The sequence below is a fragment of the Fulmarus glacialis genome, unplaced genomic scaffold, assembly GCF_000690835.1.
Source record: "Fulmarus glacialis isolate BGI_N327 unplaced genomic scaffold, ASM69083v1 scaffold6149, whole genome shotgun sequence".
NCBI classification, from domain to species: Eukaryota; Metazoa; Chordata; class Aves; order Procellariiformes; family Procellariidae; genus Fulmarus; species Fulmarus glacialis.
This window is the reverse complement of record NW_009233755.1, coordinates 25,312-39,313: the sequence shown is the minus strand read 5'-3', so window position 1 is coordinate 39,313 and position 14,002 is coordinate 25,312. Positions and strand designations below refer to the sequence as shown.

The 14,002-nt window shown below is 39.2% G+C and overlaps 1 protein-coding gene across 1 annotated transcript; it reads left to right on the top strand.

Annotated features, from left to right (window-relative positions):
- Positions 1-4,315: 4,315 nt before the first annotated feature.
- EIF2S2 (eukaryotic translation initiation factor 2, subunit 2 beta, 38kDa) lies at positions 4,316-11,040 on the top strand. Its single transcript, XM_009585417.1, has 8 exons — positions 4,316-4,496; positions 5,430-5,533; positions 6,562-6,697; positions 7,017-7,117; positions 7,555-7,703; positions 8,627-8,683; positions 9,720-9,805; positions 10,567-11,040. Exons 1-8 carry the CDS (start codon positions 4,316-4,318, stop codon positions 10,740-10,742), a joined length of 990 nt encoding a protein of 329 aa, XP_009583712.1. The 3' UTR covers positions 10,743-11,040.
- Positions 11,041-14,002: the final 2,962 nt, after the last annotated feature.

Here is a 14,002-nt window from a genome sequence, read left to right as displayed (position 1 = left end):
CCGGGTGGGGGGCTGGAGCCTTCCCGGCCCCTGGGCGCCGCGGAGTGCCGCCTGGTCCGCGGCCGTGGTCTGGCTCCGCGCATCATGGGAAGGCCTAAAACTCGCCGGGAGCTCCCCGAGTTCTGCTGGCGCCCGCCTCTGGCAGAGGAGGGCCCGAGAGGAAGGCAGATTTCCCCGCCACCCCTTCTCCATCGTCTTTCGTGATCTTCTAGCGATATTTAGCGTTTAGTCAGTATACTACCACTCTCTCTTTCTGGAGCCTTAATATCTTGTCTTTTAACCCCGAGAGCTAAATAGCTACATCTTAACAAACGATAACTTCGGGTTTTCCGGATCCGGTGGTGGTTGCTTAGGCACACTTCCAGGGAAGTAGATACATCTGTCTCTGAGAAGTTTTTCAAGCGTTGTAGATGCCACGTGTTGGCACCTTTACTAACCTCATTTCAGTTGCTCTCATGGGGAAAAGGAAAGCTTTACATGTATGAGGTTATAAGCACCCTGATGGATGACTGTATAGCTTGTGGGAAACTGCACTGGCTGAATCCATGAGGTAGCTGCTTTCAGTCTTGTATCTTCTCTCTGGTGGTGTTTAAAATACCAGTGTGGCTTGTTTTCTTCTGAGCAAAGTGATCATTCTAGCCTTGGAGACAAGCAAGTCATAATTTGTCCTACGTAATAAAGGAGAACTAGTGTAATTACTAATTATTTTAATGGTAGCTAAGACTGACTTCTTCAGCTACTTTAACATCTGGAGTGAATGTACTGCATTTTTATGCCTAATTAGAACTGCAGTTCTAATGTCTAGGTTGTACTCTGGTTCCAGAAATCAGGATCCAGGAATCCTTGCATCAGATGCTTTCTGTTTCAGGTGATCATAGGACCGTACAGCAGTTTGTCTGGAGTTTCCCAGTTTGGATTTAGTTTGAGTGTCAGTTAAATTATTTTTCTTGCATAATGCATTTATTCTGACATTGAGGTGATATCAGGAATATCTAGTATAGTAAAGTTACATCTCTGGATTGCTGTGTGTAGCAGACTGACAGAGAATAAAAATGGTAGCAGATACCACAGTTGAACTGTCACTGTTAGATCTGGCTAGTGTACATGTGAGAGCGAGTGAGCGCATATGCCTTCCAGAACTTCTGTATATCTGGTTGTTAGGGGCCAAATAGTTTGTTACTGACATTAAGTTGATGAAACTTTTTAAAGCCAATGATCCTATAAAATTGAGGAGGGTGAAGTCACATGAAGACAAATTTGCACCTTAAACTGGTATAGATGTTACAAAACTTTGTTCTGTTGCATTGGACTTTAGCTTAAAATTTTCAGAGCTGTATACAAAATGAAACTTCTTTGTAGAAACATCTACTGTCTGAGTCCTGCCCAGAAGTGTGGCACAGCAGAGGCAACACAGGCCCTATTTGCAAGGGGAAGCAGTCCATTAACATCTATTTGCTTTATTAAAAATCCTACTATATATATAATCCTACTAGATACCTAAAAGTTCTTCCGGCCCTGTAGTTTTATGAAGCTCCAGGAAATAATATTAGAGAATGCTGCGTTTTGAGCAACCAGAGGGTTTATGTGCAGATTGGTCTTAATAATTTTGCACTCCATCGTAGACATCAACTCAGGGTAGTGTAGGCATACCTGAACTAACTATCAATGCAGAGTTGCTCTCTGCTTTGTAGACATGCCTGTGTTTATTCAGACTAATGAAATGGGATTAATTTGTGACCTCTGTTGCCGCTGTCACAGCAGCTTAGAGTAATGTTGTCTTCTGTCTTGAGAGTTGTGTTTGGACTATGAAGCTTTGATTTCCCACCCCCCCACACTTCTTTCACTTGCTCATTTTCTGTAAGTTGGGATTTTGACTGTGTAGGCATTTGAAATAAGGAGTAGATATATGGAGCTGGATGTGAGAAAGAACTGTGCGGTCTACAGAAGAGAAAACCCCATATAGGAATTTGACATAAGAGAGCAGAAATGGGATGTAAATTTATAACCATTTCTACACAGGAAAAGCATAGGGTTTGGTGTATTTGGGCTGGGGGCTACAGTCCCTTCAGTAGAGGGCCTGCAACTTTGTGGAGTTTTTCAGTGCTTAAATGGTGTCATAATGCTTCAACTAATCAAATATACTGAATAGAGAAAAGGAATGAAGAAATTTCTGAAATGTCTAGCTCAGAAAGGCAAAACACAGAATAGCTGGTTGTCAGGCTGGTTAGTTTATATCATGATTTGTTGAAGCATGTGTGACTGAAGACTCCTGCTTAGTTTTTGTTGAAGCTCTTGATGAACAAAATATTTCAGGCATAGACCTCCTTCTCAGGTTGTGGAACTCTCATATTAGTTTCCTGAGAGCAGTTAGCATGTTATGACTAGGTCTTTGGTTTGTAGAAGCTTGGCTTGACCTGACTGGATGGAGTGGACCTTCAGAGCAGTGCTCTGTTCAAGGCCAGCTAGATAGTTTTAATGCTGAAAAACAATCTTCTGCGTCCAGAAGTTGTCCTTGTGTGTGTGCTACTACTGAAGACACATTCTGTCTCTTGTAGACACAAGATATGCTTTATGGTGGTTCAGGATGAAAAACATCTTTTCTTTCACAAAGAGAAGAGTGATTTGGGGCGGGTGGGCTGGTTCCTTCTTAGAAATCATTACACCCAATCTAAGCATAATCTTATTTTTGCTTAATCAAGTGAGAAGATATAAAACTCTTCAGAGTCTTGCGAAGCTGCTTTATTGAAATGAGTCATGATCTCAAAAACGGTGTTCATGTGCTTGTTCCTAAAGCTGTGGACTCTTGCCTATGCAGGCAGCTTTCCTTCTGTTTCTGCAGACTGTGGAGGTTCCAAGAGGAAGCCAACAGACAGTGTAACCGGTTGTGCACATTCTTTGATTGCTGTGCATGATTCATACATGTGTCTAACTAAGCATTAGAGAGAAGCCCTCTGACAGAACTTTTTTGAAAATCATTCTAGCACAGTGTGTACAACTAAAGACACACTTCAGCTTTGAGTTTCAGTGTCCCATATATGTGGACACTTTTGTGATGCTGTGCTTCAAACACCCATATATGCAGTTTATTGCCTTTCAGTGGAGCCTTTATGAAACATGTAAGTTCCAGAAGATTGCTTCCTGGGGGGAGGGAAACCCCCCAGACTTGGAGGGTGTAATGAAACAAGAAGTTGGAGAACTGCTCCTTTGATGAAGTGGTGGTATTTTCATGAGTGAGGGTATTCATGATGCTAAATTTTAAATGTCTGTGAGAACACTCTTCAATTACTAGATAAGAAAAACTGGAGGAAGAGTCTTATTGTGTGTCTAAAATTGTTTGATGTATTAAGTATACACTATGGTGTGAAAATACGGCCAGATATATGTAACAAAACTGACTACTGACCACTAACTATGATGTCAAATTTGCATCTTAAGTGAAAATAGTAAGAGGCATTCCTTTGTTGGAAAACTGAAGAGCTCATGTGTTAATTATCTGAGGTCTGCAGATGATGAATAGGTTAAAAGTAAGTCTTGGGGTTAGTGCCTTCTTCACAGTCAGACTAGGTGAATTAAGCTTCTTCACTTGGTCTCTGAGCTTCATTTTCCCACCTGTGGGGGGGGGAAGGGATGAGACCTTTGCTACTTGTGTTGAGAGCATTGAGAACTGGTACAGGTCTTGCTGTGTCAGCAGCCCCTTCTAGGTTTCTCCCTAGTCTAAAGCATTCTTGTCAAGGGAGTTGTTGGTAAATCTTGCCTTTTAATAAATCTGGAAATTAATGTGTCTCACAAATGGAGGTACAAAGTGTAACTGACATGTAATCAGGCTCTGTGGTATAGATATGCTTGAATTTTTTTCTGATGCTAAGTGGTTCAGTGATTGCTTCGCATAGTCTTACTTCAAAATCTGAGTCCATAATGATAATAAAATGGAGAAGCAGGTGGTAGCTAGTCTGTCAAAGATTCACAGCTTTAATATATTTTCATCTGAACTTACACATTGATGGCAGGAAACTTGGACTATCATAGGAAAAGTAGCAGAAGCTCTAAACTGTCAAGCAGTCTTCTCTTGTAATTGGTCACATCATATATGCCTTGGGACAAGATCTGTGACGTTTTTAAAGAAACCTGTGGAATCACTGTTTTAGGTCAGCCAACTTGTATTACATTGTTACAGATCTAGAAAAATCCCTAGTTGAGGTTGAAGCCAAGGAACAGTTTGGGTGACAGAAGGAATGTTGAGAGAAACTTAAAAGGTGTTATAAATATTAAATGGTAGCTGATTATTATGCTGCTAAGGAACTCTTGACTTTTACAGATGATTTTCGATCCCACTATGAGCAAGAAGAAGAAGAAAAAGAAGAAGCCCTTTATGTTGGATGAGGAAGGAGGGGATACACAAGCAGAAGAGACTCAGCAATCGGAAACAAAAGAAGTTGAACCAGAGCCAACAGAAGACAAAGATATTGAAGCAGATGAAGAAGACAGCAGGAAGAAAGGTAAAGTGAATTCATGTAGATAAACTCCCAAAGGTAATCCTTCTATATTTTGAGACTACAAGCCCCATTTCAAGAATTTGGCATCACAGTGTATAATGCTGGGGCCCTAGGTTTTTTTAGAGGCTTGTGAGTAATACTCTGCTGCCTATTTGGAGGGCGTATTTCCCTCCTGTTTGAAATCATGTTCACAGACGTCTAGCAAGCTACCAGTGGCTTATGTAAATTCCACTTTCCTGACTCAAACAGAGGGTTTTGTGTGAGGCAATGAAAAGAGAATCCCTAAAATAGTTAGCATGAAGTTTTAAATCTTCCACATGCAGCTGTTGCAGTAATGCCACAATTATGGCTGTTTTTCATTTGAACAATTAAGCAATAGTGTGAATAACAGAAATATGGTTAAAAGGCTTTCTAGTTTTTGGAAACTGTGAATGTGATAACTAGAGTGTTCTTTGGAATCATTCAGGAAGTAAGCTTGCGATTGTGTATATAACCTTGCTTTTTAAATTAAGGCTAATGTCATTTCAAGATGACCTGATTCAGGGAATACTATTAACTTAAATCCAGTTTGTTGATAAAATTGGCTCCTGCAGTAGACCAGAGAAACTATACCTTCCTCTTACAGTTTTCATTTTTTTCAGGCATCTCTACTATAATGACAAAAGTGGCTAGTTTCTCTTGTACAGCAGAAAGAAAGATTAAGCACTTGAAAAATAAGAAAATGCAGTAAGGAGATGCAGAAACTGTAAAACAGTACTGAAGTATTTGGGGGTAGAGGGGAATGACTTCTTTAAAACCTGAAGGATCTCTGTAGGGGCTACAGGTCATTGCTTATGTCTTACTGTAATGTTTTGAAGATTTGGATGTAAATTAGAAACCTTAATGTCTAAACTGTTTCTACAGTTATACTTCTTTTGGCAATCCTTTGTTTTTTAGATGCAACAGATGACCTGGATGATTTAAACTTCTTCAATCAAAAGAAAAAGAAGAAAAAAACAAAAAAGATATTCGATATAGATGAAGCAGAAGAAGGTGTAAAGGTTTGTTTACATAACTAGGCCATCTTGTCCGTGGCTGAAAACTTTCTTGCTTTCATTTTCTCGGGATTGGCAGTGCAAGGAGTTGTTTCGAGTCTGTCATTGTGTCTTAGTGCAGTTAATAATGAAACTTACGTTTCACTGTGTCTTTCATATATAGTAGGTTCTGCAGAACATGTTCCTCCTGCAGGGATTTTTGCCCAGAAGTGGAAAAAATCTTAAGTGATTTGCACAATGAACAAGTAATTCTGCAACCTGTAGTAAGGGTTGACTGGCATCAAGGTTAATTGTCTTTTGGGGTGAGAGAAGAAAATGGATGTCAGAAGCCACACACAGAATAGTCCTCTAAAGGCCAGCCCTTCAAATAAAGGGTATATGTCTGCTAAGAAATGCGTTTTTACTCTGGTGTTTTCTTTAGAAATGATTGGCTACTGTTCTGTGTTCCAGAAGGTGTACAAGGTATTTTTACGCTTCTCAAGTTTTATTCCAAGTCGTGTTTTTGTATCACATGTCAGTGTAACTGGCAAGCCCAGAGAGCAAGAGGAGAGACATATGTTATGTTATGTGTAAACCTCTTTTTGGATACTGCCTTTTGGGGAAGAAAATGTCCCTCTGATTTGCCCCAGACAGGCAAAATGCTTGCTCTGTGTTCTCTACAGGGCAGAATTGTGATAACAAATTGGACTGGCTGCTGGTAGCACAGCTTTGCCTTACCTTATTGTCTGGCATGTAGGGTGTTTTGTTCCCTTATGCCCTAAAATGGCTGATGCCTTTAGGCAAGTATAGCGTGACCTTGTTCTTGACGAGCCAGAAGTTAGACCAGAAGATAAAAATCTAGTCCTACTTCATGGTAGTAGTGCAGTGCTCTCTTCAACATACTTTAGTTCCATTCTTATCTGCTCTGTTTCAGGATTGTGGTGGATATTACTAGAATTCATCTAGTATAGTGTGCTACTAGTATTATTTCTAATGCTGTGCAATGGAGATTTGTGTTTAATACTGTAAACTATAGTCTTACTATTTATTTGCAGGACTTGAAAATTGAAGGAGATGTGCCAGACGCAGTAGAACCTGAAGATGACCTTGATATCATGCTGGGCAATAAAAAGAAGAAAAAGAAGAATGTGAAGTTTCCAGATGAAGATGAGATAATGGAGAAGGATGAAGGTAAAAGTATAACGTAGCTCAATGAGATGTTGAAAGTGAAATGTAGTTCATGTTGTAGGTGAATTCTGTTCAAGTGCCTTTTTTGTTTCAAAAATTAATTTTGTTACCTTTACCACTATATTATTTATCAGAAAAATGTTCTGTAAAAGCACTGTATAAATTTGCCATAAGTGCTGGTGTCCCGTGTAGGCAGACAGAGAAGACTTGTGTCCACATCTTAGTGGAATCTTCTTTGATGTACCTTTTAGAAATGGTGTAAGCATCAGGTTAAAGAATGTTTCTTTTCTTCTTAATGAATCCCAAACAACTTTCTTGACAGCTTTTGAGGATGAAGATAGCAAAAAAGATGATGGAATTTCTTTTAGCCTTCAGTCAGGACCTGCATGGGCAGGCTCGGAAAGGGACTACACATATGATGAGGTAACGTTCAAAAGACTTCTTAAAAATATTTTCTGTATTGATGTGCATCAGTAGAGCAGGGCCTTATGCTCATATGTCCTATTTCTAACTTAAAATTAAAGGACTTGTAGTCAGAAGCTCATGGACAGAAAAATAACAAAGCATATCTTTTATCACAGTTAAGTTTCATATAGGGCAATATTAGTGATATTTAAAACACCTCTGCAAATAGGCTGAGGTACTTGCAGATTATGTAAACCCTTGGGGAAACAGCTTTTATATTTTGCGTTTATCAGAACATTTTTTTAAATGTGTGTTCAAAAGCATGTGGGAAAATGCTGATGGACAAAGACAGTCTAATATTCATTGTGAATGCTGTTTCAAGTTTTTTTAGAAGCAATGTACTTCATTTGAGAAATGCAAGATATTCATGTTGATGCGAATCCCTTTTTTTGTAGTTGCTCAATAGAGTATTTAACATCATGCGGGAAAAAAATCCAGATATGGTAGCTGGAGAAAAACGAAAATTTGTCATGAAGCCTCCGCAGGTTGTAAGAGTAGGGACCAAGAAAACATCTTTTGTCAACTTTACAGATATCTGCAAATTGTAAGTTTCCTCTTTAGATTTCCCAGGAATAGCAGGTGAATGCACTTTTCTGTGCTGTTGGCTGTTGTGTTGAATGCATGTTTTCTGACAAAAGACTATGGCAAACCAGAAGTAAACTGAAAGCTATTTCAATCATACTGCTCATTTTCTCTACATTTCTCTGTGAGAAGATATTTATGAAGATGATTTATTGAGATAATTTCTTACTTTATACTTAAATTATGAAAATGGTAGGCTTGCTACATGGGCCTCGTGGACTGAAACTAAACCTATTGCTTTTGTGAGTTCACTGGCTTCTATCAAGTCTGTAGTTGGGCCACCAGTGATATTTTATTTGCAAGTGTTGCGCAGGGGGGTGGCGAAAGTTCTTTCTGATTTGAGCTGACTACAAATACTATTCTCTTAGTAAACGGTATGGAGTTCAGTAATTTTTTTCCACTGTTTTCTACAGTGCTTTCTATGTCTTAATTATTTCTTGTGAAGGCAGTTCTATTCTTTGTGGGCACTTCTGGGAATGCGTATCTGGTTTGTTTCATAAGTGTGCCAGAAAACAATCCTGATGAAATCATACTGAGAATCTGGGTAGTATACTGAAGTGAATTTTTAATGGTAGCTAGTAATGGAACTTTTTTTGGGGAATGGCAGGGGGACAGAAGAATAAGAATGGAAAATCTCAAATAGAAAACTTATTTTCAATAGTTACTGTGAGCTTGGTTTAGGGGAGGATGATGGTTTTTTTTCTGTGGGCTGTTCAGCTTTCTTGTGTCTCCAGTCATTGTCTGCCTATGCTCTTTGGTGCAGACCCTCTGGCACTGCCCCCTTTTAAACTTAGTAATTTAAGATCATTTTAGCCTGCCGGTCCTGTATAAATATCAAATTTCTCTGAAGGGGGAAGGTTAAATATATCCCTGCTTTATTTTTAGATTACATCGTCAGCCAAAACATCTCCTGGCATTTTTGTTGGCAGAATTGGGTACAAGGTAAGGCTACTGGGCTATGATGTGCTTATGCATGTAGGAAGCAATGGCAACATAGTTGACGTTGCCTGATCAAAAATAAAATTCTTGGGTTTAGGTCTGTGTATATATGCTTGAACATCAGGCTTTCCTTCCCTGCACATAGATGCTGTGCTGGGTGATTGAAGAGATACCATCTTAGGGAAGAGGTACAGAGGCAAACTATAAGTCCCAGGGAACACTCTCGATAGGGGTTTGAATTCCCTGTTTGGGACCTTTCTCAAAGATGCTCTGATAGCAGAGCTGTTTGTCCCAATCAGTGAGGATGGTATCGTCCTAAGACAGATAATAGATAGCTAGGAAGAGAGAATGCCTGACTGCCTAATGGCAAGTCTTGTGGGCCTGTAGCTAGTTGTTCTGTCTAATGCTGCAGTTAAATCCACCTGTCTTAGCATAAAAACAGTGTTGATTTTATATGCCTCTTATCGAAGATCTCATGCTGTGGTGGTGTACTTTCTGGTTGTCTATTCACTTCTTTGTTGTATACTACAGTGTTGTTATATGTAGACATAGGAATCAAGGAGTCTAACTGCAACGTGTATATAACAAATGCCCATTTGAATGGACTTTGGAGTCTCTTCAGGTCCAGACGACTTAAAAACTTAGAAACCATAATGTGAAAAAACATTCAACTTACTACATCAGAATGGCTAGAAGAGGATCTTATTAGTCATATTACACCTTACTAGAGAGTTGTCTTGGTCACTTCTGTGAGATAAGCAGGTATTAATTCTCAATTCTGTAAAGTTCTTCTGGTTGGGTAGCTTAACTATGAGGCTGATCTCTGCTGGAGTTTGCTTTTACTGCAGTGAGGGTTATGCTTGGGCAGAACTTCCTCTAGGTTTTTAAGTGCCTTCAGAATTTTGCGGTTTTTTCCACAAAGTAATTCTGGCATGCTCTTATCTTGAAGAATGCATCATCACCTTGCTTCATGTTCCTGACTTGTTTTAATGCTTGATGTCTTCTGCAAATCAAATAATTAATCTTTCTTTTAAATTAGTGGCTCAATAGATGGTAATAACCAACTTGTAATCAAAGGAAGATTCCAGCAAAAACAGATAGAAAATGTCTTGAGAAGATATATCAGTAAGTATAACTCCCTTTTCCAGTATAGATTTCTCTCAGACCCCTTTTGATGACCAGTTGCCCATGTATGGCCCCCATGTGTGTGCATGCTGTAGAGATTCTGTGCTAAGAAGCTACAACTTTGCTGCAGCTTTATAATGAAATAATGCAAGTACAGGTGGTTCTACCATGGTTATAATAAGCCCATAGGTCGTACTCTGTCCTGGCACTAAAACATACCAAGGAAAACAGTAAGAGCACTTGAGAATTGCTTGTTTTCATCTGACTTTCAGTTCTTGGCTTTGATGAGGACTGTGGAAAATAACAGTAATTGTTAATTTTAAAGTCTGTTGTACACATTAATTAACAAATACAGTGTGTGTGTCACTGACTGCTGGTCAGAGGACTCCCAGATTATATGTAACAAAAAATACTGCTTTAGTGCTGTGTCTGTACAAGAGTTGCTGATGTCTGGGAATGCTGATTCAGCTGAGGAAGTTATGGAACGCCAGTGGCAAGTCTTAACTGGTTGTTATTATTTTTAAAACACCAGTGTCAGTGCATAATGTACCATATGAAACCTAGTCTTTATTAACCTGGGAACTAGGGGGAATTTTTAGGTTGCCTCAACCTCTGTGGCTTTCATAGTAAGCTACTTCTAAGTTAGTAGATGCATTTGAAGAGCCTTTCAAGACAATTGTTAAACTAAAGGCTGAAGAAGTGGTGACTTGACCGCTGATAATGCATCATCTTTTAACTGCAACTTAATTCTTTTTCTGCAGAGGAGTATGTCACCTGTCATACGTGTCGGTCACCAGACACAATCCTACAGAAGGACACCAGATTATATTTCTTGCAGTGTGAGACCTGCCACTCTCGCTGCTCCGTCGCCAGCATCAAAACTGGTTTCCAGGCTGTCACAGGCAAGAGAGCACAGCTCCGTGCCAAAGCTAACTAGTTTGCTAATCAACACTGGATTTTGCAAAGTGTTCTGGGGAGATATGACTGGACAGGTTTACAATCTGAATGGATTTACCATTGTATTAAAACAAGATTGTAAAAACTACAAGAAATTTGGCTTTTGATTGGTTGGTCTGTGAAATCCTTGCAAGATGCAGATCCTCAAGCTGTTCACATACATTTGCTCATTGGATATATTTTACCAACTGTAAGGAACGTGATGGGAAAGGAGGTGCTTTTTAATCCGTTCAGACTTCTGTAAAACACAAGATAAATTAAAGATACTATAACAGTGAGTGTCTTCGATTTGGATTTTTCCTTCAGTTTCCTCTTTAAACAGCTCATGGAAATGGTTGGCGTGTTGTTCTGCAGATCATGTCACTGAACTATGTCCAAGACCCAGAATAAAGTTTAAGATAAAGGTTATTTTATTTTTACATAACAAGCTTATTTTTAGTTAAGCTATCATTAAACAGAAAAACCAGTCACAAAAAGTCACAGGGATGATATAACAACATGAGAACTGCTCATGCTTTTATAGCCACATTAATATGGGAATGCATTTTGCACAGAAAGTGACATCAGGACATGTTGATACTGCTTAATTAGGCAGAATGTAGCTCTGAGATAGTTCAGACACCATATTGATGCTGAATCATAACAGAATTGATAAACTGTACTGTAAGCTTTCATAGTCTCATAGTACTAAATTTTGCAATTTCTAATAGAGAAATGTTTATATTTCTTAAGTCCTGCACTCTTCACCACTTTAAAAAGAATCTAGATAAATGCAGCAAAAAAGAAAAAAAAAAAAGGATCTAGGTAACATCATTATATGATGGCTGCAACACACTGTCTTATATGAATCTTGAATTTACAGAAGATACTGCCAAGTAGTTTGAGTTCCAAATTAACACATTATGCTTCTTGATCATAACGTGCACTTCTCTCTGCTAGCAGTCAGTATCAGTAATCTCTAGGGGACATGCACAGTGCTGTCCTAACTAGTTTTTCTAGTGCTGTAGAAATTTTGTTACAGCTGCCAAGTACAAAGATGCAAATGGGGAGTGAAGTCCCTCTTGAGTACCTTAAGGGGGGACAGTTTTCATTTAATCGCCAAAATGGCACAGGGTCAGGATAAGGTGTAGTAGCTCAGGACCCTGGGCATCCATCCCTGCAGGTAAGCAGAGTAGCCTCCTCCCCAGAGAAAATAGTGGTCATTTTGAATTCATCAAATATTAGAAACTGAAGAGTTTCTACCAAGTTTTAATCTTTGTATGTATGTTAATACAGAACACAGTCTTGCTGGGAAGTCACTTACTTGCTATTTAAAAACTTGACAGCACTGTAAGGCAAAAATCAGGGTTTTATGGTTGGTTTCTTAAAAGCATTTTGAATTTCAAGTGAGCTATAACAAATGTTGGATGTATCTTTAAGTGAATAAAGCCAGGATCAGTGCCTCTTGTAACACTATTGTTGTATTCTTGTTTTTTCTCTAGCAAATATGCATTCTCCTGTTGGAAGTAAAACTTTTTGGAGAAGTAGTAGTTGCCTTTTTGTTTTGGTGACTTGCTGTTGGCACACACTGCTGAAGTTGCTGAAGAACAATGATACTTTCTGTTTTTAAATGCTTGCTTTTTCCTGGGTCAAATACCTTTAATGTACAGTATGGCCTTGAGCTGGTGCTGTATTTTAGTGCATTAAATACAAAGTTTGACTTCAGTATATTTGGATCAAAAAGATCAGGTTAATAAAGGAATAAATAATTGTTCAAACTTATCATCTGTGAGCTCTCCTGGCTCACAGGAGAGCCTTACAGGTGTATTTTATAGATGTATTTTGAGTCTGTGCATGAAATCCTGAAGGCATTGGTTTTGATGACTAGTATTTGAGTGAAACATCTTGAGCTGTAGACTCTAATTTACCTGTGGAATAACCTGACTGATGCATGAAGTGTCTTCTGTGTCTGCAGCAGCTATTAGTTGATTTTTATTTTTAAAAAAAAAAAAACAAACCCTTTCTTCCAGTGTACATTAAAAAAGGAGTATAGTCTGCCACAAGTGTTGTATGAACATAAATGCCTCTTGCTGCTTGTAAGGCTGATGTAAGTTTGAAGTGCAGTCATGTATTCAGAGGCAAAAAAAAGAGTTTTGTACTTAAGCTGAATCTAAATAAGCAGCTTAAGGATGGAATTCCTAACAGAATAATGTGGTAGCTTTGTTTTGCCTTGGGTCTGCATGCAGGCATGTATTTGGAGGCAGACAGAACTGTGTTTGTCCATGCTTTTTTCTCTGTGAGCTGAAAATTGGCTGTATGGTGCGTATGGAGATGTGGGAGCCAGACTTCCTTAGGTACTGAAAGACCTGCAGAAGATTCTGCAGAGTGGAATGGAATCCCTGTTTGAGTGGCTTGGGGAGGAGCCTGGGAGCTAACAAAGAGCACAGTGATGCAGCTGGGTTGCTCCTCTCCATGGCTCCCGCTGTGCCCAGAGTTCTCTTAGATTATCTAAGTAATCTAAGCTGTTGCAGGTCTGTTCCTTTCCAGCAGTAAAGATGCAACACATCTTCAGCCCAGAACATGCAAGAGAAAATCTTCTGAGACTTGTCACTGGAGGTCCTAGGAGAACTATACGGAAGAAGTCAGTCAGCCTGAAATTTACTGATATCCTTGTAAGAAGAATAATCTCTTTATAACCCACTTTTGCCAGGTAAATGCTTTTATCTCCATTGCGTAGTCAGGGGGTTGGAACTTAAAGGGTTAGGTGACCTTGCTCAGGTCACCAAAGTAACCAGTAAAATGAAAACAGATCTAGTTCTCTGGTTCAGTGTAGATGCAGTGGGATCAGCTACCTCCAAGGTGGTGTGGTTCTATTCTGCTGAAATAACTTTTACTATTATGGAAATAAGTGAGATTAAACTCTCTTCATGGAAGCTTCTGGCCAGAGCAAGGATTTAATCAAAGCAGTAGTATTTTTATAACCAGAAAAGGTGTAAAGAAGGAGAAGCATTTATAAAAAGTTTCCATTGAGAGTGGGGGATTTCTGGTTAGAACTGTGCTTGGGTCATCATGCATTGTGTCCTCCAGACACGTACATCACACCCTAAAATTACTGGTTTGTGTCACTTGTGGGCCTGCTTGACAGGGAAACTGTCACCTAAGATTGTAAGCAAGGAGAAGAAAAAGCAGATCTTCAAAGCTGCTGCTGCGGAAAACAGGACAAGGTTTGTCATGAATTGCATGGGATGTTCGGCTGTAGTC

Bases quoted from the DNA above. Each gene is read 5' to 3' on its own strand.
- EIF2S2 (XM_009585417.1), top strand. From the start codon at position 4,316: ATGATTTTCGATCCCACTATGAGCAAGAAGAAGAAGAAAAAGAAGAAG. The intron at 5,534-6,561 runs GTTTGTTTACAT...ATTTATTTGCAG, and splicing joins AAGCAGAAGAAGGTGTAAAG to GACTTGAAAATTGAAGGAGA. The intron at 6,698-7,016 runs GTAAAAGTATAA...CTTTCTTGACAG, and splicing joins GATAATGGAGAAGGATGAAG to CTTTTGAGGATGAAGATAGC.